The 23,626-nt window shown below is 47.1% G+C and overlaps 1 protein-coding gene across 1 annotated transcript in view; it reads left to right on the forward strand.

Moving 5' to 3' along the window:
* KDSR (3-ketodihydrosphingosine reductase) overlaps positions 1-23,626 on the forward strand; it is a 39,364-nt gene that overhangs the window by 2,078 nt on the left and 13,660 nt on the right. Inside the window, exons 2-7 of the mRNA XM_082699290.1 lie at positions 3,319-3,408; positions 5,779-5,835; positions 10,049-10,114; positions 10,294-10,389; positions 17,357-17,548; positions 22,751-22,834. Of these exons, the coding sequence (XP_082555416.1) occupies positions 3,319-3,408; positions 5,779-5,835; positions 10,049-10,114; positions 10,294-10,389; positions 17,357-17,548; positions 22,751-22,834 (585 nt within the window). The remainder of the gene's footprint in view (positions 1-3,318; positions 3,409-5,778; positions 5,836-10,048; positions 10,115-10,293; positions 10,390-17,356; positions 17,549-22,750; positions 22,835-23,626) is intronic.

The raw sequence follows: 23,626 nt of genomic DNA on the forward strand, positions 1-23,626 counted from the left end.
GGAGATGGCTGGGAGCAGTTCTTGCTGCAAACCACCCTGTTTCTTGTCCTCAATAAGAGGTGTATGCTGTGATGAAAGAGATAGAAACATTTAAATGATATTTTGCATTGAATCCTAAGAGGATTCAATGGAAAGAAATTAGGAAGAATAAGGAAAGAAATTAGGCTGTTATCTTTCACACCTGGGCCCAGTTTACCAGTTGTCAGGCAACTCCATCCGTGTTTCCCACTTTTCTCAGCCCTTTGGAAAATCTCTTCCATGTTGTTCTGCCATTCAGAATAGCACAGCCTAGACTTGGCTGATGTATACTCTTACGTAGTCTTAGATGCTTAAGCATTAGCTTAATTAGAAGGTTAGTTTTCTCACGAGGTAGGAATGAAATATCGAAGCCATACCCTTGCTCTTAAGGAAAAGACTTAGAAGTGATCAGGTTGAACAGTCTCTCATCTGTGCAGTGCGTGGGCCCAGCCAGCTTACATAGCACGGTCTAGAAAAAGGACAGCAATCACAGCAGTAGCACTTTAGAGAATGTAGGTTTTCTCAATAACCTTATCACTTTAGCTTCCATTAATTTATCGAATAACAGATAGGGAAACTTTACTTCCAATTTTTTTGGCATTTTCTATTTCAGAGAAACAGTACCCTTGCACCACTCTTGGAAATGAATGTTGGCTGAGTGCTCATTTCGCAACGGCTTATGCCAGGTTCTGTGCTCAGAGTACGGGGGGATAGATTGGACTCAGTGCTTGTCCTCAAGGAGCTTACAGTTTGGTCACGGAGCTAAGATGTGTACACAAAGTGGAAAGGGACAGGTAAAGGAGAGGACTGAGTGACTGAGTCAGAAAGGAGTCCTGGAGGACTAGGATAGGGTAGGTAGGATTTGGATAGGTAGGTATGCAGGGGATGTTGGGTGGAGGGACATCGAGGCAGCAGTAACACCATCATACTATGGCCGGGGGCATATTAATTGCTGTGGAATTGGAATGTCTGGTGAAATTTCAAAAGCCAAAGCCACCCGTGAAATATCTCAGCAGCTGGGCGCCTGGGTGGCTCAGTGGTTAAAGCCTCTGCCTTAGGCTCAGGTCCTGATCTCAGGGTCCTGGGATCTACTCCCGCATCAGGCTCTCTGATGTCGGCAGGGAGGCTGCCTCCTCCTCCTCTCTCTCTCTGCCTGCCTCTCTGCCTACTTGTGATATGTCTGTCAAATAAATTTTAAAAAGTCTTTAAAAAAAAAATAAAAAGAAATATCTCAGCAGCAAAGAGCTCCTCAGAGGCAACTGTTGGCTAGGGCAGCAGGTAGATTTTTACAGTAACCTTCTGGAGATAATTGGTTAATTACCTGCCAAGGAGGTCTCTTCAGTGGTGAGGACTTGAGGCCAAAGAGAACTAGGGGACCCTCAGCATCCATGGAGACTGGTACTTTGTATAGAAGTGGCTTTGTGATAATTTTAAAATCATTGAGATGGGGTCAAGGATGTTCATTACAGCATGATTTATATCTAACAGTAAAACATTTGAAATAATCCGAATGTCTGTTAGAGGGAAATCGTCAACTAAGTTTTAGTACCTCTCCTTGATGTAATATAGTGAAGCCTTTTAGTTTTTTGACATAAAACATTTTGATATGTATTTTTTATTCTATTCTATCCTATTCTGTTTATTTTTAAAGATTTTATTTATTTGTCAGAGAGAGAGAGAGAGCACACAAACAGGGGGAGCAGCAGGCAGAGGGAGATTCAAGGTCCCCGCTGAGTGAGGAGCCCAATGTGGGACTTGATTCCAGGTCCCTGGGATCATGACCTGAGCCAAAGGCAGACGCCTAACCAGCTGAGCCACCCAGGTGCCCCGATATATGTATTTTTAAAGTAGGATATGATACCATGTAAGGTCAGATACCTCTCTCATTACTTTCCCACTCCCTTCACCGGACGGACAACCCTGGGCCCCCATTCTCTTCCCCTATAATATATAATTTCAAAGGAAAAATGACTAGAAAGATAATACTGCATTTGTCTTATGAAGTTAAATGTATATCAAGCCCTTCCTATTTGCCAGGCACTGTCCTCTTAAGTGCTAGGGATATAGTGGGAGCAGAAATGGAGATGGTATTTTTCTGGCATTAATGAGGCAGTGATAGGAGAAGTGGCCGTGAATCAAATAATCACACAAATAAATGCACGGCTGTTTGAGTATGTAAGTGCCATAAAGGAAAAAGGATGCAGTGCTAGAAGGTGGGTTGTAGTTAGGGAAGGGGCAGTCAGTCAAGGTTTTCCTGAGGAGGTGATGTTTGAGCTGAGATTTTTTTTTTAAAGATTTATTTTATTTTATTTTATTAAGATTTTATTTATTTATTTGACAGAAATCACAAGTAGACGGAGAGGCAGGCAGAGAGAGAGGAAGGGAAGCAGGCTCCCCGCTGAGCAGAGAGCCCGATGCGGGACTCGATCCCATGACCCCGAGATCATGACCTGAGCCGAAGGCAGTGGCCTAACCCACTGAGCCACCCAGGTGCCCAAAGATTTATTTTTTTGATGGGGTTGGGGGGACATGCAGAGAGAAAGAATCCCAAGCACACTGCCTGCTAAGCACCAAGCCCGGCAAAGCAGGGCTGGATCCCAGGACCCATGAGATCATGGTCTGAGCCAGAACCGTGCTCACCCTACCTAGCCACCCAGGTGCCCCTGCGCTGAGATTTAATGGGTGAATGGGAGCCAGCTGGATGAAAAGAGGGGAGAAGAGCCTTTCTGGCAGGGAAGTAGAATGTGCAAAGGCCCTGTGGTTGGAGGGGGCATGGAACTCAAAGACAGCCAGTAGGGCTGAGCTAGATTGTGAGGAGCAGAATAGTACAAGAAGGAAGATTTTACCTTTTAATATTTCCAAAACCATATTTTTTTTATAATAAGCAATCATGTAAAATATTAGATGATCTGTCCAGGTGGCTCTTCTTTGCATCTCTTTTGAAGATAGTCATAACAGAAGATATGCAGTAAGAAAATAAGATTCGTTTGAATTTGGACCCAGAGGTAGACTAATGTATTTTTTATTAGCTCAGTTTATAAGGCACTCTCCTTCCAGTGAATGCAGAAAAACATAGGTGTGCAGTTAATAGTTTAGTACTGAAAACAGTCAGGAGCAGGACCCGCTAACAGGGACATCTTCCATATTTGCCCTTCTTTCGTGAAGTCTGGGATGAAGAAACTACGATCACTAAAAGTCTGGTTCTCGTAGATTGGGTTTTTGAGCCCATTGTCATTTTAAATGAACTTCCCGGAGAAGGGAAATTTCGAGAGCTAAGAAGATTATTATTTTTGCTTTTAGGTTACAGGGGGCTCCAGTGGTATTGGAAAGTGTATCGCTATCGAGTGCTATAAGCAAGGAGCGTTCATAACTCTGGTGGCACGGAATGAGGTAAGTCTTCTGGGTATGTCGTTACCCACTAAATTATTCGGCTTTAGATTTACGGGAGAGGCGGTGCCCGTGTCCTGGGATTTGGATTTCTGGTTCCAGGTGTGATTTTTGAACCACTGGTTGTTTCTCATATTCGGGGCAAAGACTTCTCAGTTGAAGCCAGGCCAGCTTCACAAATATTTATTTAGTTTCACCGACTGTTAGGCAACATGGGAGGCTCTGCGCTTTTGGGTGGGAGAGGCCTCAGGGAGCCAGGGAGGGCGTCCGCCTGCCGGGAGGAGGCGGCAGGGCCGATCACAGGGCTGATAGCCGCGTCCTGAGGACGGGCAGGTGTCTCTCTGGAATTTGCTTATTATCCAGATGATGTCCATCTCTAATGAAACCCACACTCCACCAGGGACTCTTGTTGCTCCCCAGCACTGCAGCAAAACGTGTGTTTTTCTGTGTCAAGTCAACACAAGGTCTGTTTTTCTTTTCTTTCTTTCTTTCTTTTTTATCCCCCCAGGGTCTGTTATTCTTGCCAAAGTTGTTTCCACAGCCAAAGCAATGACACTGTGTTCACATGAACAGTTGTGGAGTCCTCTCGCTCCGGGGAGGCGGGGGGAGGCGCGGTGGGGGAGGCGACCATGGCTGTGTTGTCAGCCACCTGCCATTGTTCCGTGGCTGGCGCCATGCGTGGCTCCTGGCGGGTGCTCAAAACAGAGCTGTGGGATGGAGACATGCAGGGAGGCTGGTGGAAGGGGTGGGGACGCCTGTGTGGCATCTTTGCCGGGGGACTTCGGATTCTCATATGCCAAAGGAGGGCAACAGTGGGGTGACCGACCACTGAGGTGGGGGTACACAGCTACCTAGGAGCACCTCGGGAAGGGGGGGAATGTTTCAATATTGGCACAGAATTAGGCTTCAATGTTCATAATTTCTTCTTAAAATCAAGAAAGGCAGAATTGCTACTTCCCGTTTGTCCTGATATCTCTAACAGTGAATTTGCTTTGGCATTAAAGCCACTTTATGGGAAGGAAAATATCACTTTATTTTATGTTATTAATGACTTTGTTTATTTACTTTTGAGAGAGAGATTGAGAGAGCACGAGTGAAGAAGAGGGGCAGAGGGAGAAGCAGGCTTCCGGCCAAGCAGGGAGCCTGATGCGGGGCTCGATCCCAGGACCCTGGGATCATGACCTGAGCCCAAGGCAGACGCTTAGCCAATTGAGCCACCAAGGCACCCAGAAAACATAACTTTAATAAAATGGCATTATTTGAGATGTAAACAATGTTGATATTTGATACAAGACCGATGAAAAGGAAGCAGGGGTGGCCCCAAGTTTCAGGTGCTCAAAGGCTCTTTCTGTGGGTCCTTGCATTGCTAGACATGAATGAGCAGATGAGACTTCTGGCTTCCAGAAATTCTTTGTTTTCTAATATAATTGTTTATTCTAATTGTGACAAAGGCAAGTTGTATCTATCTTTATTAATAGAATATTATTTTACTATAGACACATCCATGTTCAGAAGCCCACGTGTCTTTCTGGAGGATTCCCCTCCTCTCTTCTTCTCTAGCTGTCTTGATTTTTTTTTTTTTTAAGATTTTATTTGTTTGTTTGACAGAAGAGAGAAATCATAAGCAGCCCCTGAGCAGAGAGCCCAATGCAGGACTCGATCCCAGAACCCTGAGATCGTGACCTGAGCCGAAAGCAGTGGCTTAACCCACTGAGCCACCCAGGCGCCCCTGATGTTTTTAAATCACAACTTTTAGAACAAATTGTGAACTGCCAACTGATATATCTCTCTTCTTGAAAAATGAGCCAGACAAGCAAAATTGAGACCTTGGAAGAATCTCTCAGTTACAGGATGGCTTTTCTTGTTCAAGATTATTCTCGGAAAGTAGCCAGGATTAGGTTTCCTCAATCTATCTAAAAGAGTGATTTTTTTTAGTATATTTGCTTTTATGGGACAGGAGGAAGATATCGGACACTCTCACAAAAGCACGCTTGACGTGGGATCACAGGATATAGCAGGGCCATGTGGGGGTTCTTGGTTTATGTCACACTCACTGATGTCAGATCCAAACATTTATTAGCATTGAGATGGTGCCCGTCAGCAATTAGTACTGTTAATTGGGATTTTGCAGTTCATTTATTTTTCTGTTATCTTTCAGAAAACCCTTGCTATCACTTAATCATAGCCGAACATAACTTTATAGCTCCTTTCTTTCATACCCTGTGGCCCATAGCTGTACAGTACAGAGGCTGTCTTGAGAGTTTTCTGAACTGCAATAAATACTTACACAAATAATTGCTTTTTCGCCTCATTTAAACAAACAAGCAGACAAATAGACAATCACCAGAACTAATTGTTGTCTGTTGCTTTCAGGACAAGTTGCTGCAGGCAAAGAAAGAAATTGAAAAGCACTCTATTAATGATAAACAGGTATGATCCGTCTTCGGGATACATTTTCTGAACTAGTCAGCGCAGCTGTGTAGAGGGAAGAAAAGTGTTGTTTGAACTGCAAATAGTTCATGTAAAGCACGTAGGATTTTCCTAGTTAAGATACGTATTAGACAGTTTTTTAAAAAGCGAAGTCTTTTGAGTTATCTTCGAGTTCAGGTTGTTACCAAAAACAATAGACTTTGACTTACATGCACCAATGATCAAATAATGTTTTTCTAGAAAGTGATTTTATTTCAGTTATTTATTTAAGGTAACTTTATATAAACACTTAAGGGGAAAGGGGCACTACATTTATTTTTTTGGTTATGGTATTTTTTAATGAATAAAATGGTGTGTATGTATATATATAAAACAGAATAACAGGTTACTGTGGCACTTATCACCCAGCTTAAGAAATGAGATGTACTGGGCCCCGGGAGCGCCCTCTGGGAGCCCATGTCAGCTGCCCATATCCTCTGGTCTCATTTCTGGAGGCAGCCCCTGATTTATATGTTGATGCATCCTTTGCTCTTTTCATAATTTCACTAGAGGGTGCACATAATCCTAAATAAGATACTGTTTATTTCTGCTTCTCTTTGAACTTGATGGCACCATTCTTATTTTTTTTGTCAGACTTTTTGAGGCATACCTCACATACCATTGAGTTCACCGGTTCAAGTGTACGATTCAGCGCCTACCTGCAGAGTTGCACCACCTGCGCCAGAATCGCTTTAGAGCTTTCCTGTCACCCCGTAAAGAAAGTCGGGACCTTGTCACCCCCATTCCTCCCAGCCCCCCAGCCCCAGGCAATTCCTAATCTGCTTTCTGCCTCTGTAGATTTGTAGGATGTCATTCTCTAGGTATTTTTGTGCAACTTGATTTCTTCCCTAGAGACTGCTTTAGAGATATTTCTGCATTGTTGCATAAAGTCTTAGTTTATCCATTTTTTACTGCTATGTAACATTTTCCTGGATATATTTAGAAGACCTGTTGTTCATCAGTTCTACTGTTGGTGGATATTTTGTTTCCAGCTTTTTGGTTAGTTTTACATCTTGCTGTTACTGAAGTTTTTCTCCATGTCTCTGTGCATGTGTGCAAGGATATCTGTGTCTGGAAATGGAATTGTGGAGGTACAGTTACAGCGCACACGCATCTTCCGCTTCAGCGGAGTGGGCGCACGCCCACCCGTAGTGCTCCAGGCCTCCTGTTGCCTCACATCCTTGCCAACACTTGGTATTGGCAGGCTTACTAATTTTTGCCTTTCGGATGGGTTTTAAATGGTATTTCACTGTATTTTTTTGAAAATTTTAAATTATTTTTTAAAAAATACTTAATTAATTTGAGAGAAAGAGTGTGTGAGCTCAGGGGGCGGAGCAGAGGGGGAGGGAGAGGGAAAGACTCTCAAGCAGACTCCACATAGAGTGAATGCAGAGCCCGGTGTAGGGCTCGATCCCACCACCCGACACTCCGAGATCCTGACCTGAGCCGAAAGCAAGGGTCAGACGCCTAACCTACTGAGCCACCCGTGCCCCACACTGTAGTTTTAGTATTCCAAATACCGTATTCCAAAATACGTGAGAGCTCTTTCTACATCAAGAAAAATAAATCAGCCTCGCCTTTTGTAACTGCTGTAGCGGTCTAGGGACCCACTGGTCCGCAGTCGTCCCCCAGGCCGTGCTGCCGCCGTGTCCTCTGCTTTGGCGCCCTGGGCCGCAGGTAGAGGTCATCGTCTTCTCCTCGTGTCCATGTGCGGCGTCTTCCCCAGTACCTTGGCTTCTGTGTCCCCTCCCCTGGAGCCCGAGAGCTTCGGAAAGCTGCCATCTCAGCAAATCTCCCCGTTTTCTTTTATTCCATAGTCATGTGAGTGCTGATCGAGGAAGACGTCTCCTGTCCAAGCGCGGCGCTCGCGTGCTCCTGGCTGAAGGCCAGGCCTGCTGTCCGCAGCCTCGCCCTGCCCTGGCCGCGTTCGCCCCGACTCCCGCCCCCGCCTCAGCCATCAGAAGGCTTGAGGTCATGTGGCAAGTTCCTGGCGCCTCCGTCAGGGAAAGGGAGGACGGGCTGGGCCGGGCCAGAAGGCCTTCGCTGCACAGCTTAGCACAAGCAGAGCCGCGGGGACACGTTTTTCCTGGTGATTTGTGAACCCCCCCCCCTTTTTTTAAATTTTGCTTATCTGTGGGTTAGCTTTTATTTATAGTAAATGATCTAATACTATATAAAAAGCCTCGTATAAAAATCCTGGTTACAGGAATAAAACCCAAGGGCAGCTCCTCTGGAATATTCCAGGTCACATTTGCGAAGGGGGCCGTTTCCGTTCCTTAGGGATTTAGCTCCTGTGGACGGCGCTCCTTCCTGCATCAGATTCGACTTCCTGCCCGCCGCATCAGGTTGTCGGGCAGCCCCCTCGTGTCATGGCTTTAGTCCTTGCGTCGTGTCTTTTCAGAGCTGGAAGGGAGCTTTGTGGTCACTGGCTTCTGACACCCTGGCCAGAGCCGGTGAGGCCGGCGCCGCCTCCTCGGGTCCCGCCCAGCTAGTGGGCGAAGGGGCAGGACTGGAACCCAGGCCTGCCAGGCCTGCGCCTGCGCCAGCCCCTTCTCCCGCCCCGCACGCCCTTCAACTAGCAGCCACGCACGGGCGCGTGAGTGGAAGTGGACGTGTGGACGTGCCCTCCTGTGCACAGTCCTTCTGTCTGTCCCCCAGCTCGGCGGCCAGTCTCCACCCAGAACTCACGGAAAGACTGAGAAGTGGAGAAATGCCTTTCTGCTCCTCTCCGCAACCCCCCCTTGGAGCACAGAACATTCCGATGTCAGAGGCTAAGCTCTGGATTTGAAAACGTTATCCAAAAAGGGAAATTAAAACAATAGCTCATTGTTAGTCCTCATTAGTATTTTGAACTGCTATTCTATCAATTTTTGTCCAAGTAAGCACGGAAATCAGTGCTTTTTTTCCTCCCCCTTCCTTCTTCCCTTCCTTCCCTTCTTCCTTTCCAGAGACTGAACGGAACTGTTTTCCGTGGCCAGCCTGGGCTGGGCTCTTCCTGGCGTCTGTCGGCCCTGGAACCCCTGTGCGTGGCCCCATTCGGACTGGGTGGGCTCTGGGAGTTGATTGGTGACCCCTGGGAGTGGGCGGCTCGTCCAAAATCAGGCACCTCAAGCTCCCACAAGCCCCGAGGGACCCTTGGCCTTGAAAGATAAAAGTCTGGGCTCAGACTCAAACTAAGGTGGCTTTTGCGAGTAGGTGGTGTTTGCTTGTCTCTATTCCCCCTGACAAAGCGGAGCCCCAGCAGGGCCATCAGAGCTTGGGGACTGCTCCAAGGGGAGTATTTTTTTGAGCTTATTTATTAGATTTATTGTTTTTATTTTTAATGACCTTAGATGTTAACAACTTGAGATGCAATTCATATACACTTTATTTATTCTTTATGTAATTTATGTGTTCTTTTTAACGGCCAGAGCTGTAATTGATGTCCAGTAAACCACATCCATGTGAAAAGTACAGTGTGATGGCTTTTGACAGATGTATACATGTGTAAAAGTGGCGCTGAAATCCAGACACGGAACATGTCCCTGCCCGCAGGGTTCCACTTACCTCCTCGTGGCCCAGGCCTCCCTCCACGTCGGGCCGCAGCTGGTCTCAGAGCTGCTGTCAGTCACCACTGCAGATCAGAGGCATGCCCAGAGGAGATTTTTACATTTCTTTTCCTTTCTGTTTCCGGGTGAAACTGATGAAAATTGTATGCACTTAAGGGGCACAGTGTGACGACTTGATGCAGGTTGGCGTCGTGAAATGCTTGCCCCTTGAAGTTGATTCACACACCCGTCACCTCACACGGTTCCTTCGCGTGTGTGTCGAGAGCACCTAAGAGCTGCTCTTCTGGGGATCTCACATACACACTAGAGTCGTTCCTGTTGGTAGCCAGTGTTCTGTACATGAGACCCCCGGAACTTATTTATCTTACACCCGAAAGCATGTACTTTGACCCACATTTCTTAAGACATGTTTTTGAGTTTGCGCAAGAGAGTTTTCTGTGAAAACTGCCAAGAAAATTAGGCTCCACAGTTGCGCTGTCAGCAGATTTCCAACAGTGCAATCTGTGCCTACAGAGTCAGACTTCCCAGCTATTGGAAAGAATTGCCTTTACTTTAAAAAAATTCTTTAAAAATTCCTTTCAGACACCTGCGTGGCTTTGATCATTTTTTTTTTCTCTTCCTAACAGGTGGTGCTTTGTATATCCGTTGACGTTTCTCAAGACTACAGCCAAGTAGAGAACGTCATAAAACAAGTAAGAGGCTGGGCTAGCTGGAACTCATTCACTTGCCTTTCAGTTGGTTCTTCCCATTCTGGTGTGTGGCTGGGAACTGACAAGTCATCTCTGTCACTTTGATAGTTGTTGTCATTGATTTGCTACAAAGTGATTCTTCTCTTGTTTTACTTCTTGCCTGCTCTCATAAATTTTTCCAGGCACAGGAGAAACTGGGCCCAGTAGACATGCTTGTGAACTGTGCAGGAATGTCACTTTCGGGAAAATTTGAAGATCTTGAAGTTAGTACTTTTGAGGTAAGTAGCCATTTGCTTTTTTTTTTTTTTTTTTAAGTTTTCTTTATTTGACAGAAAGAGATCACAAGCAGGCAGAGAGGCAGTCAGAGAGAGAGAGGAGGAAGCAGGCTCCCCACTGAGCAGAGAGCCTGATGCGGGGCTCGATCCCAGGACCCTGAGATCATGACCCGAGCCGAAGGCAGAGGCTTGAATCCACTGAGCCACCCAGGTGGCCCGCCATTTGCTTTTTGCTCATCGAGCAACTCATACGCTCCAAGCAGAGCAGGGCCACAGGGGAAGGCTTTGCAACTGAAACAGATAAAATGCATTCAAATTTTCTAGAAGCTTTAGAAGGCTGGGGGAAGGTTGGACAAGGTTTTGGTCCCAGTGCCATGACCATCCAAACTTAAGAGCTTTGATGTGTCTCTGGACCTTGGTCCGCCCGGCTGTACGACCCCCAGCCTGACATGCATCACGGTGACCATTCACCGCGAGCCTCTCTGCAAGAGACTCTCTGTGAGCCGAGAGATGCTGGATTCTCAGCCATCGGGGTTTGGAACAGCGGTAAGCCAGCAAAGTTTAAGAGCAGACTCTTTGGGGTTGCGAAGTCAAGACGAAAAGATAACCCATCCTATTTTGGTTTGTATTTTTAAACAGATTTGCCAGGGACCGTCTCTTAGTAATCTCTGTCAGCTCTCAGTAAGTGGACAGCAGTTGTGCAGTCCTTCTAGAGTCCAGGACAGTTTTTTAGTGGACATTGCCTCCACTGTCTTTTCCTTAATGACCCGCCCTAGTGGATTTGGATGTTTTACTCCGCGAAGGTCACGTTTGCCGGGAGCTGGGAGCAGAGGGCCGCCTTCTCTGGGGCCCGAGTGTCGGCCGGCCCCTTTATCAACTCGGCATGAAAGGCGGTGGTCGGGGCTGCTCGCCTTGACCGCAGGTTATCGGGGAGAGGTGGGGGCCAGTTCCCGCAGCTGGGTGCAGTCCGCTGGGGAAGACGGCAGAGACTGTGGAGGTGGCCCGCGCAGTCGGGTGTGTGGGAGTGTGTGTGGACGGTGTGAGTGTGAGTGAGTGTGTGTGCATGAAGGAGTGTGTGCTTGTGTGTGTGTATGAGACAGAGAGAGAGAGCAGCTAACGGAGGGGGAATCCGCAGACTCACCCTGACCGAGTGTGGGCGATGAGCTCACCAGGAGGCCAGTATGGGGGGGGGCGCGGAGGCTGAGGAGGTCTGGGGGGTGAGGGGTCAGCTTCTGGAGCATGGTGGGGTGGAGCAGGGGCCAGGAGGCCTGGGCCCTTGAAGGCCACCACAGGGAATTTGGCTTTTAGTCCAAAACCCTTGAAGAGGCCTGAGCCCTGCCAGGCATGGTGTGTTCCGGTGTTGAGAGGCTCTTTGTGCCTGCTGTGGCAGGGCGCTGGGTAGATGGTGTCAGAGGCCGGGCAGGGGGTGGTGACGTGGGGGCATTTGGGGGTAAACTCGGAATGAGGGGGCGGGGGGTGGAGAGGGGCACACGAGGGGCTGTTGGAAGTGGTCCTGCCCCAGCGAGACCCAGACTTTGGTAACCCAAAGCCTGTGGCCTCTGTCCCAGTGACAAGGCCTCTTCCCAACTGCCCTGAACGCAGGCATCAGGCCACTGTACTTGGGGCGTCCCTCTGTCTGGCCCACACCTGCCCCCCCCCTTGCTCTCCCCCTGTATGTCTCGGTCTGCAGCGTTTTGGTCAAGGCTCCTCGTCCAGAAGTCCTGCCGGAACCCACACTGCCAGGTCTGATGCGTTTTCTGGAGACAAGAGTTCCATGTTCATGTAACATGAATTCTCTCTTCTTTTTTTACTTGATTGTGTTGTTTTGGTTGCTTATCTCGTTTGAACTTGACTAAGGCTCACAGGGTCCCCAGCACAAGGGTTCCCTGCACAGGCTGGTTGACTGTGGGGTCACAGCTCACAGCTGGGGGACCTCAGCACGTGCCGCGTGGCTCCCTGGGGAGAGGCCTCTTGGAAACTTGTGCCTGCTTCCTCTGGACTCTGACCCTGGTGCCTCTTGCCCTTGCTGATTGTGCTTCGTGCCCTCTGGCTGCCATAAATCTGAGTCATGGGTACGCCGAGGTGTGGCGTCCGGGAGGCCGCCCTGGGAGTCACTCAAACTGGAGATGGTCTTGGGGAGCACCAGGGCACCTCTCTTAATTTTCCCGTTTAATAGTTTTCTTTGTGGATTCTTAGAGCAATATCCTGTTTTATCTCCCTGTGGTTGTTAGTGATAATTATTTTCACTTTTTGATTGGGATGACATTGCCTCTATGAATCCACGTGGGGAGAGCTGATTCTTAACAATATCAAGCCTTTTAACCTCCGAACGTGGTATATGTCTCCATTTACCTAAATTTTCTTTAATTTCTCTCAGCAGTCTTCTGTGGTTTTCAGAGTATGGGTCTTGCACCTCATTTTTCTATATTTCCCATTTTCTGATGCCATTAGAAATGGTATTTTTTTTTTAAGATTTTATTTATTTATTTGACAGAGAGAGATCACAAGTAGGCAGAGAGGCAGGCAGAGAGAGAGGAGGCAGCAGGCTCCCTGCTGAGCAGAGAGCCCGATGCGGGGCTCGATCCCAGGACCCTGAGATCATGACCTGAGCGGAAGGCAGCGGCTTAACCCACTGAGCCACTCAGGTGCCCCTAGAAATGGTATTTTTGATGTTCGTTTCTGAGTGTTCATTGCTAATGTAGAGAAATTCAATTGATTTTTGTGTGTTGATCTTGCAGACTTGCTAAAGTCCATTATTAATTCTAGTGCTCACATTAATTCTGGTCTAGATTTTCTGCATTTAAGATCGTGTCATGTGCGTTAGTTTTACTTTTTCTGTTCCCATCTGGGCACCCTTGTTGTACCAGCGACAGCGTCCAGCACAGAGTAGAAGTGGTGAGAGCAGACATGCTTGTGGTGTTCCTGATCTTGGGAGAAAACATCTTTTTTGCCATTAAGTATGATGTTTTGTAGTTCTGTTCTCTTTTGTTGTGTTTGGCCCAATGCCCTGTACCAAGTTGAGAAACTTCAATTCCAAGTTTGCTGAGAGCTTTTTGGTTTTTGGTTGTGTTTTTTGTTTGTGTGTTTTTGAGAGAGAACATGCACAAGTCGGGGGTGGGGAGGGGCAGAGAGAGAGGGAGAGGGAGAGAATCTTAAGCACATTCCACACCCAGTGCAGGGCCCAACACGGGGCCGGATCCCAGGACCCTGAGATCATGACCTGAGCCAAAATCAAGAGTTGGATGCTTAACTGACTAAGCCACCCAGGTGCCCCTGCTGAGAGAATTTATATAAGGAACGGAGGTTGAATTTTGTCAGGTCCTTTTTCTATTGGGATGATCACAGAGTTCTTTTTTTAGTTGATATGGTGAATTATACTGATTAATTTCCAATGTTAAACCAGCCTTGCATTCCTGGGCTCGACCCCAGTTGGCTATTAATCCCTTTTATGTTCTTGAGGGATATTAGTTGGAGTTTTCTTTTCTTGTATTGTTATTTTCTGATAATTGTGTAAAGGTAATGCTTGCATCTTGCATAAGTAGGAAAGTAGTCCCTCCTCTTCAGTTTTCTGGAAGGATTTGTATAGAATTGATGCTATCCTTCCTTAAATGTTTGCTAGAATTTACTAGAATTTGCTAGAATTTAGTGAAGCCTTATCTTACCTTATCTCTATGGAAAGTTTTCTAACTGTAATTCAATGTCTTTAATAGATGTAGGGCTACATTTGTATCTTTTTTTTTTTTAAGATTTTAAATACTTATTTGAATGAGAGAGAGAGAGAGAGAAGGAGTGGGAGAAGGGGAAGAGGGAGAGAATATCCAAGAAGACTCCTGCTGAGGGCAGAACCCGATGTGGGGCTGGATCTCATGATCTGAGAGTCAGACTCTTAACAGACTGAGCCACCCAGGTGCCTCTGCAATTTTATCTTCCTTTCTGTTTCTTTCTTGAGTGACCTTTGGTAGCTTGTGGCTTTCAAGGAATTTGTCCATTTCATCCAGGTCATTGAATTGATAGGCACCAAGCTGTTCATCATATTCTCTTCTCATCCCCTTAATATCTAGAGTTTGTAGTGATAGCACTGCTCCCATTTTGGTTTTTTTATTAAGATTTTATTTATTTATTTGAGATACAGAGAGACAATTAGGCAGAGCGTTAGGCAGAGGGAAAGGGAGAAACAGGCTCCCCACCAAGCAGAGGGCCCAATCCCAGGACTCTGGGATCATGACCTGAGCCGAAGGCAGACGCCTAACTGACTGAGCCGCCCAGTTGCCCCACCTCTCTGGTTCTTGATATTGATAGTTTGTGTCTTTTATCTTTCCCAACCAGCAGGACTTGATATTTATTAATTTTATGGATCTTCTCAATAAACAGCTTTTGGTTGTATTAATTTTCTGTTGTCTTTCTCTTTTCTATTTCTTTTATTCCCTCTCTTATTTTTGTGATTTCCTTTTTTCGGCTTACTTTTGTTTTAATTTGCTCTTCTTTTTATAGTTTTTTAGGTGGAAGCTGAGGTCATGCATTTGAGGCCCCTTCCCTCTTCAAATGCAGTGACCCATGCTACAGATTTCCAGCTCAGTGATGCTAAGGCAGCGTCCCACACATTCTCATATGTTGTGTTTTCACGTCAGTTCAGTTACAGATACTTTATCATTTTTCATTTTTGCTTTGACCCTCAGATGGTCTAAAAGTGTGTTATTTAGTTCCTGAATATTTGGGAGATTTTCCAGAAATCACTTCCTTGCTGATTCCTGATTTAATTCCATTGTGGCTAGTGGACATACTTGTGTGACTTGACTCCTTTAAGATTTGTTGAGACTTGCTTTTGGCCCAACATGCAGCCTCTGCTGTGGCCGTGCACGTGGGAAGACCATGTATCTGCTGTTTCTCGGGTGGAGTGTTCTAGCAGTGTCTTTTGGGTCTGGTTGGCTGAAATGTTGTTCAGGCCTTCCATGTCCTCACTGGTTTTGTGTCCCCTTATTCTTACAGTTACTGAAGGAGGGGTATTGAAATCTTGGATTATAATTGTGGATTTGTCTGACTATGTTTTAAATAGACTTTTAGGGGCGTCTGGGTGGCTCAGTTGGTTAAGCATTCCACTCTTGCTATAGGCTCCGGTCACAATCTCAGGGTTTTGAGATCAAGCCCCGGGTCGGGCTCTGAGCTGGGTGTGGAGTCTGCTTGAGAGTCTCTCTTTCTCCCTCTGCCCCTCCCCCACTCCACTCATGTAGGCCCGCATGCTCTCTCTTTCTCTCAGAAGAAAATAATAAAAACAAATAAATAAGTAAACAGATTTTTAGCTGATACACCTGGGTTTTAGCCCCATGCCTCGCCTCCTGCCCCCAGAGGTGCTTCTGGTGCTGCTCAGGCCTGTGGGGCTTCTCTGTGCCGGCCCGCTCTCAGTTCCTCTGTTCCTTGCTTAGCATTCGGCTGTCTGCTACGCGCGTTGTCGCCCACCATTCTCTTTTTTTCAGCTTCCAAAATGTTCCCGCTGTTCTTTCTTTTCCTGTTGTCTATGCTTCTGTGGGTTGTTGGCGTTTAAAAAATTTGTTATCTTTTCACCAAGATTTTAGTGGGGTCTCTGAAGGGAGCGGAGGTTAATGACACTTGGGTTCAGCGTGCCTTCTTTTTTCAGTACTTTTTTAGAGCATTTTTATTATGAGAATAATGTGATGATATCAAAACACATTTTGGGAAAGATGGGAAATCCCAGCATCCTAACACAATCACTTACAAATTTCCTTTATTGATTTATTTATTAGAGAGAGAGAGAGAGAGGAGAGAGAAAGCGTGCACATGAGTTCGGGGAGGGGTAGAGGGAGACTGAAAGAGAGAATCTCCAGCAGACTCCCTACTGAGCCCAGAGTCTGTCTTGAGGCTGAGATCAGGACCCACGAGATCATGACCTGGGCCAAAATCAAGAGTCAGACTCTCAACCGCCTACACCTCCCAGGCACCCCGCAATCACCTACCGTTTTCTGTACTTCCTGTGTTTGGTACCTGTGTGCACGTACTTTTATTTAATATTTGAATTGGCTACAGTCCCAGTGTAAATACAGTATTGTATGCCCTCCGCTTTTGTAAACTTGTGAAATAACTATTTCCCCATCCTCCTGCTGTTTCTGGTCACCATCTCTAAAAGCCACGTAACTTCTGTAGAGTTAACGTTCCGTGCTTGACTCGGAGTTCCACAATATTTGGTTACACAGGCTGATAGATCTAGTATTTTTCCAGGACTTTTAATATAGAGTCATTTTGATGCAAGTACTTTTAGACTTCCAAGTTAAAATGTAAGGTTTTTAAGAGTTCCTAGGACAAAGGAAAATAGACTCTTGGTACCTACGTGTGCTCTTAGCCACGATAGCCTAAGAGCCAGTGCTGGTCACGTGCTCACTGCAGCCCCGGGGCTGTGCTCTCCTTGACTTGTGTTTCCTCATCCAGTTCTCGCAACAGCCCTCTGAGCTAGTACGAGCGTGAGGCCTGGGTTCAGCTGCAGAACTAAGTAGCATGTCTGACTTTCTTCATCACCAAATAGGTAGAAAACGGTCGAGCCAAGGCTTCAAACCCGTCAGTGCTGTTAATCACTCTCCTAGTCTCTTTGTGATCTTTCTGTGATCTTCTAGTAGGATAGGAAACATTCCTAAGACTGTCTTTCAAAAAGTATTACCCTCAAGACATAGTGTACTTTGGATAAGGAGAAAACTACTCCTGACCGGTTTTCAGCAAAGACATCCCTGCGGTCATGGTGAGAATAGCGGACTAGACTGAGACAGGCTTCCGAGGGCAGGTCACGGGCATCCCGGCTCATTTACAGGCTCACGGCTTCCTCCCTTCCCCTCGCACATCCACCGGCTCCCAGTCACTCCGGCTCCGCTGCGGAACTCAGAGCGGGAGAGCGGATAGAATCCCCATGAAGCGCAGCCTTGAGGCTTGGCCCTTGCTCACCTGCTGCGCGGCTCTTTGTTCCTTGCAGCGACTCATGAGCGTCAACTACCTAGGCAGCGTGTACCCCAGCCGCGCCGTGATCACCACCATGAAGGAGCGCCGCGTGGGCAGGATCGTCTTCGTCTCCTCCCAGGCGGGACAGCTGGGGTTATTCGGCTTCACCGCCTACTCGTCCTCCAAGTTTGCCATCAGGGGATTGGCTGAAGCTTTGCAGATGGAGGTAAGCGCTGTGCTCAGTTTCCCGTGTCTGTCTCCCAGCTCAGCGGCGCGTGGTCCCCTTCGGTTTGTAGTCGCTTTACACATGCCGTTGCCTCGACTCAGACATTTGTAGACTTGACGTCAGTGAAGGGCAGTCGGCCCAACCCTTGCATTCTGCAGGTAACGTTTTTCATCACATGAGGATAATGATAGAAGCAAAGTGGGCGTGTGGTGTTTCACTTGCTTCATTTAATACACAAAGTACTACTGTTTACAGAGTATTTTTGGCCTCATTCCGTGTGAATATGCATCAGGTTAACCAGATACTTTATTCTCTGGCGGTGTTTCTGTAACAAAAAGATGTGTCCTTAATGACTGAATAATGAACGTAGCATGTGTTTGAGGGAGAAGCTTAAATCAGCTACAGTCTAGCTCTCAGCATTTAGACAAATCATTTAACTTGGTCTGCTTCCTTTTCTGAAAGACAAGAGAGTTGGAGTAAAAATATCATTTGGCTCTCTCTCTCTTACATCTTACTGTCTTAAAGAAATACTGATGAGAGCGAGTGCTTTTTATTTTCCCAGTTAATAGAGCATGTTGTGAAAGAGGCTTAACATCCAAATAAGTGCTTGTCATCATGTGACAACCTTCACACAACCTCGCTTGTGTGAGACAGACATCTGCATTGTTGTCAAGTGGGGACGCTTGGGGACACATACCCGTCCCAAATTACACGCTGAAAGGCAAGGTAAAATTCTCTTGTGAGATAGGTTAAAATAACGCCACATCGTGTTAAGAGCCCAGAAGAGAATTCATTGTGATCAACCTTCTTGCATTAAGAGTGTGATTTGGGGATTGTGTTTACTGATTTATATTAGGAGTTAGCAAATTTTTTTCTATCAGGGCCAGCTTATAAGTATTTTAGCCTTTGAGGGGTAGATGGTGTCTTTTGCAACCCCTCCAGCCCACTGTGAGAGCAGGAAAGCAGCCATGTGTGATATGTGAATGTACAGTTATGGCTGTGTGCCAATAAAACTTTATTTTTAAAAACAAGTGGAGGGCCAGATTTGTCCCACAGGCCATAGTTTCCTGACACCTGATTTAGAAAATCCCCAGGAGAGTCCTTGATGGTATGTGACAGACCACACTGCCCAGCTGTGGGACAAACGTTGCAGTACAGATGAGCTGTCCAGTCAGTGACACAATCCTGATGTGCCTCTTAGGGACTGATAAACTCTGCCGTGGTCATCAAAGCGGAACCAGCCCCCAATTTCCTTTTTATTAAATGGCTTAATACTCTTAATCAATAATAGGGCATTATAATGTTTAGCTAATGAGGCCTGTGTGGTTGTGAAATTTCAAAACAAGAATATCAGTATTTCTTTTGAAATGTTTACTTTGAAAATCCTTTTGCAAATAACCACTTGATTTCTAGAACGGTTTGTGAGGTATATGGGCAGACGTGGTTACGTCACCTTATAGATACAGGAACGTGGAATCTTCAGTAGTTCATGGAATTGCTCAAAGTGGCATCGTTATTTTGCAATAAAAATAGTAACAAATTCCTTGCCTCCCCGAAGTCCTCTGCCTGTCTGCCATGGTAGCTGATGTGTCTATACTTCAGGTCAGAAGTTGCCGGATTCATCTGGCTAGTAGTCTCAGCCGTTCACTTTGGTCTCAGACACCTGCTAAGGAAATGGCTATTTTAGAAATGAAAAATCTGCTTATTAAGGCATTTTGTTCCTAAGTCTTGTCTTGCAGAGCTTCTCTAGGATTTGCTCATTGAGGGCAAAGTGTGTAATCTAGGTGGCCTGGTTTCACTTCGGGTAGAATGGGATGTTCCTAAAGAAGAGGGAAAGGAAGTGAGTTGCTAGTAGAGTCCCCAAAGCCTCTTTGGGATAAGTGTGATTCACACGCTGCTCGTAGCTAGTTTGAACTTGAAGGCTGCTTGACTTTGGTCCATATTTAGACTCCATGAAAAATGTCCCCGTGTAAACACAAAATTAACATGTACCACGAGGGAAATAAATTCAATAATCAAAATCCAGTTTTATTTATAGCAGACTTGCATCAAAACCATTGTTTCCCTACAAACGTACGGTGCTGGTTTGGGAAACCTGGCTAATTCCATTGACTTTGCCCGGGTGGTTGTGTTTTCTGGGCATGAAACAGACCTTATCTAGAATTGCTCAGGCTCTAAGTACTTTTTGATAATCCTTTCTGGTTTAATTAACTCTTAAGCCTTCCTGTCAACCCCATCCTTTGCCCACAAACTGAAGTAGGACCCTAGAAATGTTTTGTGTACAATGAGTAAGTTTGAAAGAATGCTTTTTTGTATTTTTTGGTCTTTCTTTTTTTTCTTTAACTCAGTCTTTCAGGTATAAATGTAGGATTTAAAGATTCTAAAAGGTAATTTTTTTGGAAAGCAGATTTTTTTTTTAAAGATTTATTTATTTGAGAGAGAGAGAGACAGCACAGAGGTAGAGGGAAAGGCAGGCTCCCCACTGAGCAGGGAGCCTGAGGTGGGACTTGATCCCAGGACCCTGGAATCATGACCTGAGCTGAAGGCAGATGATTAGCAGACTGAGCCACCCAGGTGCCCCTGACTTGGGTCACAGCCAAAGATGTAGTGGCAGAGACCAGGTAAAAGCTTCCCTCCAAGGCCATCTTTCCCACAGTGTGAAAAGGAAGCTGAAGCTGACCTTCTGGAACTTTCCCTCCACAGCTCCGCTCCTCTCTCCAGCACCCCCCGCCCCCCCACCTTCGTTTCGCTGGAATTAGGAACTACACATTGTAGGTGGGATTATTTTGATGATAAATTGGTTCTCGAGCAGAGGGTTGGCCTTCTGGTTGAAATGGAGACCAGGGAGGAGGAAGAAACCGATAAAGGGACAGTAGGGGCGGAGTGGGAGGACAGAGAGCGGTCAGCAGGAGTGAGGACAAACGCACAGTGGTGAGGTAAGCGGGGGAATCAGCCAGTGAGGGCCCAGCCTATTAATTCTTAGAGAAAGTGGTGATCTCTGGGAGTCAGCATTGTCTTAGCAAGAACATGTGAAGCCAAATTAATCGCCTTTCCTTTTCTGCTGGGGTTATGGGGTTAGTTGATTAAAGGAAAGTGATGATATAGTTTGGTGGATTTTGATTTTTACCAATTATTTGACCCAGAGTTTTGGGTCAAATAAGTCAAATAAGTAAGCTCCACGAGGGCGGAGACTCTGTCTGAGTTGCTGACATCGTATCCTCATTCATAAGCCAATACTGGCACACAGTAGGTGCTCCATACGTGTGTGTTGGATGGAGAAATAAAATGATTGGGTGATTAGCCACTGGAGGTATTCAGCCATGGGTGGAGAGAGTCATTGTGCTTCATGATGGTAGGGATGTCAGCAGCTCCCGGAAAGGGGAGGGACTGGTTTCTCCCAGCCCTGACATCTGTGCCCACCCCGGGATGAAGCTGTTCTGGAGGGCCGTGTCAGCCCTTCGGCAGCTCAGCTGTAACCTTGAATCTGAGAAACACGGTTCTGATGAACTGTCTCCTATTAGCTTAGGCCATAGTCCTTATGTGTCGCAGGAGGAAGGGGCACAGAAGCAGCGGAGAAACGACCGTGTCCCAGCAGAGTCGGCCTCAGGCTTCCTAGGGGCTGGTTACCGCCTCTTGGCTTTTGGGGGGTATTTTTGTCTGGTCTGTGCACCACAGAGGGCAAGGCCGTGGGAGACAGATTTTAAAGTCACTGTCTCAAAAACAAGTGGAAGAGAAAACGCTTGCTCATCAACCTCACAGCCTGGCCTGGATCCAGAGCTATTTAGGAGCATAGCTGGGCCTTGAAGCCGCAAGCCCCATCCGTGCTGAGCGAACGAGCTCTCGCACGGCCCCGGTGCGCTGGAGCTCGGCCAGCAGAGACATCACCCTCGGCCTGTGTGCCCATCAGGGTGGCCGGCTGGGATCTGCTGCCTGCATGCTTCTCCCGACCCTTCCAGCAGCTCCCGCAGGCTTAGAACGCCGCCTCACAGAGGAACCCCAGGAGAAAAAGGCCCGTGTGAAAAGATGGGGCCCCGGGATGCTCTGAGAGGCTGTTGTGTGAGGAAGCGGTCTTGTCACTCCTCAGCCCCCGTGAGGTACGTGGGGGCCTCCGCACCACCAGCTGCCTGTCCACTCTTAGCTCCCCTCAGTGTCGTCCTGGGGCCGAACAGTGAGCCAGCAGCGAGTCCACGGGCAGCAGTTGTGATGGTATGAACTGTCGCCCTTCGAGCCGTTAAGAATCAGGGCCAGATGAGAGTGTGGAGCAGGGCCGCTGACGGGCAGGATCTTTGGGAGGGTGTGTCCTGGCTGACTAGTGGGAGAATCTTCTGGAGTCTTCTTGTTCGGGGCGTGTTGATGAGTAGAGAATTTCAGTGGAGGCCTGGTGGTGAGGTAAACAAGCCTAAGAGCCCGCGTTAAGCTGGGGAAGGAGTTTCTGCATCTAAGTAAGGATGAGGTGGCCTTGGGAGAGGTGCTTGGCCTGTCTGGCCCAGGACTCACCAGGGGGAGAATCCTGTTGGCTGGTTCTGCGGTGGAGGGCAGAGTAACTTCTGATGCCCTCGGGGGCGGAGGCTGGTTGCCTGGGGAGTTCTTGATCAGGCCAACGTCTCAGGGATCCATCTGCTTCTCAGCTGGGGTCTGGGGGGCACAAGAAGGGCCTAGGGAGAGGGTTTTGAGTGATCTTCATGTATTTTGTCGATGAAATCAGTAAGAGTTTCAGAGGCAGCCGTTGAGGAAGCCAAATTTGCAGTCTGATGGCGGAGGAGCAGACCCGTCCCACTGGCTGGCATGCAAGGCCCGAGTGCTGTTGGGGTCGGGGAGGGGCACGGATAGACTGCCTTTCAGCCGCCGGCCTTCCTCCTGGTCCTCCTTCCCCCAGGGCCTCACCTGGCCCGTGGGGTGGGCAAAACTTAGAAGGAGGTGAATCTCTGTACCTCGGGGCCAGCCGCCTTCTGAAGCAGAAGTTATTGGGGCGGGCTTTTTGCCTTTCTTCCTAGATGATCTTCGTGGAGCGGAGTTTTCGGATCCCATGAGGGCTGGTTCTCCACCTGCAGAATCACCCTGCTGGTCTTGCCAGCTTCTGAGAGAGTCAGGGAGGTCATCTGTCGCATGTGCCCCCGGCAGTCAGTGCAGGAAGATAAGGGAAGATCTTAGCGAGATCATACTTTGTTTACTGAAGGGACACGTGTCGTTTCTGAAATGCAGGTGAAGCCATACAACGTCTATGTCACAGTTGCCTACCCGCCAGACACAGACACCCCTGGGTTCGCAGAAGAAAACAAAACCAAGGTAAGTGTTTGCCGGTGTCTGTTTTGATGTTGTAAACCCCTTTCCCAATTTTCTGACTTTCCGAGCATCAGCCTGGAGTCATTTTCATCAGTCAGAAAACTGACTGATTTTCAACTAATGTGCTAGGTAGACGTGTCTGGACTTTGTGGACCTTCCATGTGGGGTCTTAGAGAACACAGCCTGTATTTCCCAAGGCCATGACTTTTGCTAATAATCTTCAAGGGCTTACTTAATTAATAAGGTATTTTCTTGGTGAGGTTGAGTATGGCCTGTATTTTTAACTAACGAGATGATGTTCCTTAACAATGATATTCTCTCCTCTGAACTTAAACACCTGATTGCCGATCCTGACTTAGCATTTCAGAAACGGATCTTAGGATTCCCTCATTCTCCCTCATTAACTTCTCAGCTTTTTGCCTGGTGCCCAGCGTCTGCCCAGTGCTCAGGCCAGTAACGGAGAAGCCAGCCTTGGTCCTTCTCCCACACCACTCACCCGCTGGACCACACATCCTCTTGGCTCTCCTCTCCCAACTTATCCTGAATTGGACCTTTTTTAAAAGCAAAGCAAAACAAAACAAAACTGCGATTATCAGGACTAGCCTCACACCGCCTCTTCACACGGGGGCCTGTAATCCTTTTAAAGAGTAAGTCAGGTCTTGTCACTGCCCTGTTCAAACCCCTCTTGTGCAAAAACAAAAACAAAAAGACCCTTCTTGTGCAGCACAGTCTAATAGAATTCTCTAGAATGGAAATGTTCTGTGTCTGCACTCTCCAATATGGTAGTCACATTGT

Source organism: Mustela nivalis (assembly GCF_964662115.1).
Source record: "Mustela nivalis genome assembly, chromosome: 14".
NCBI classification, from domain to species: domain Eukaryota; kingdom Metazoa; phylum Chordata; class Mammalia; order Carnivora; family Mustelidae; genus Mustela; species Mustela nivalis.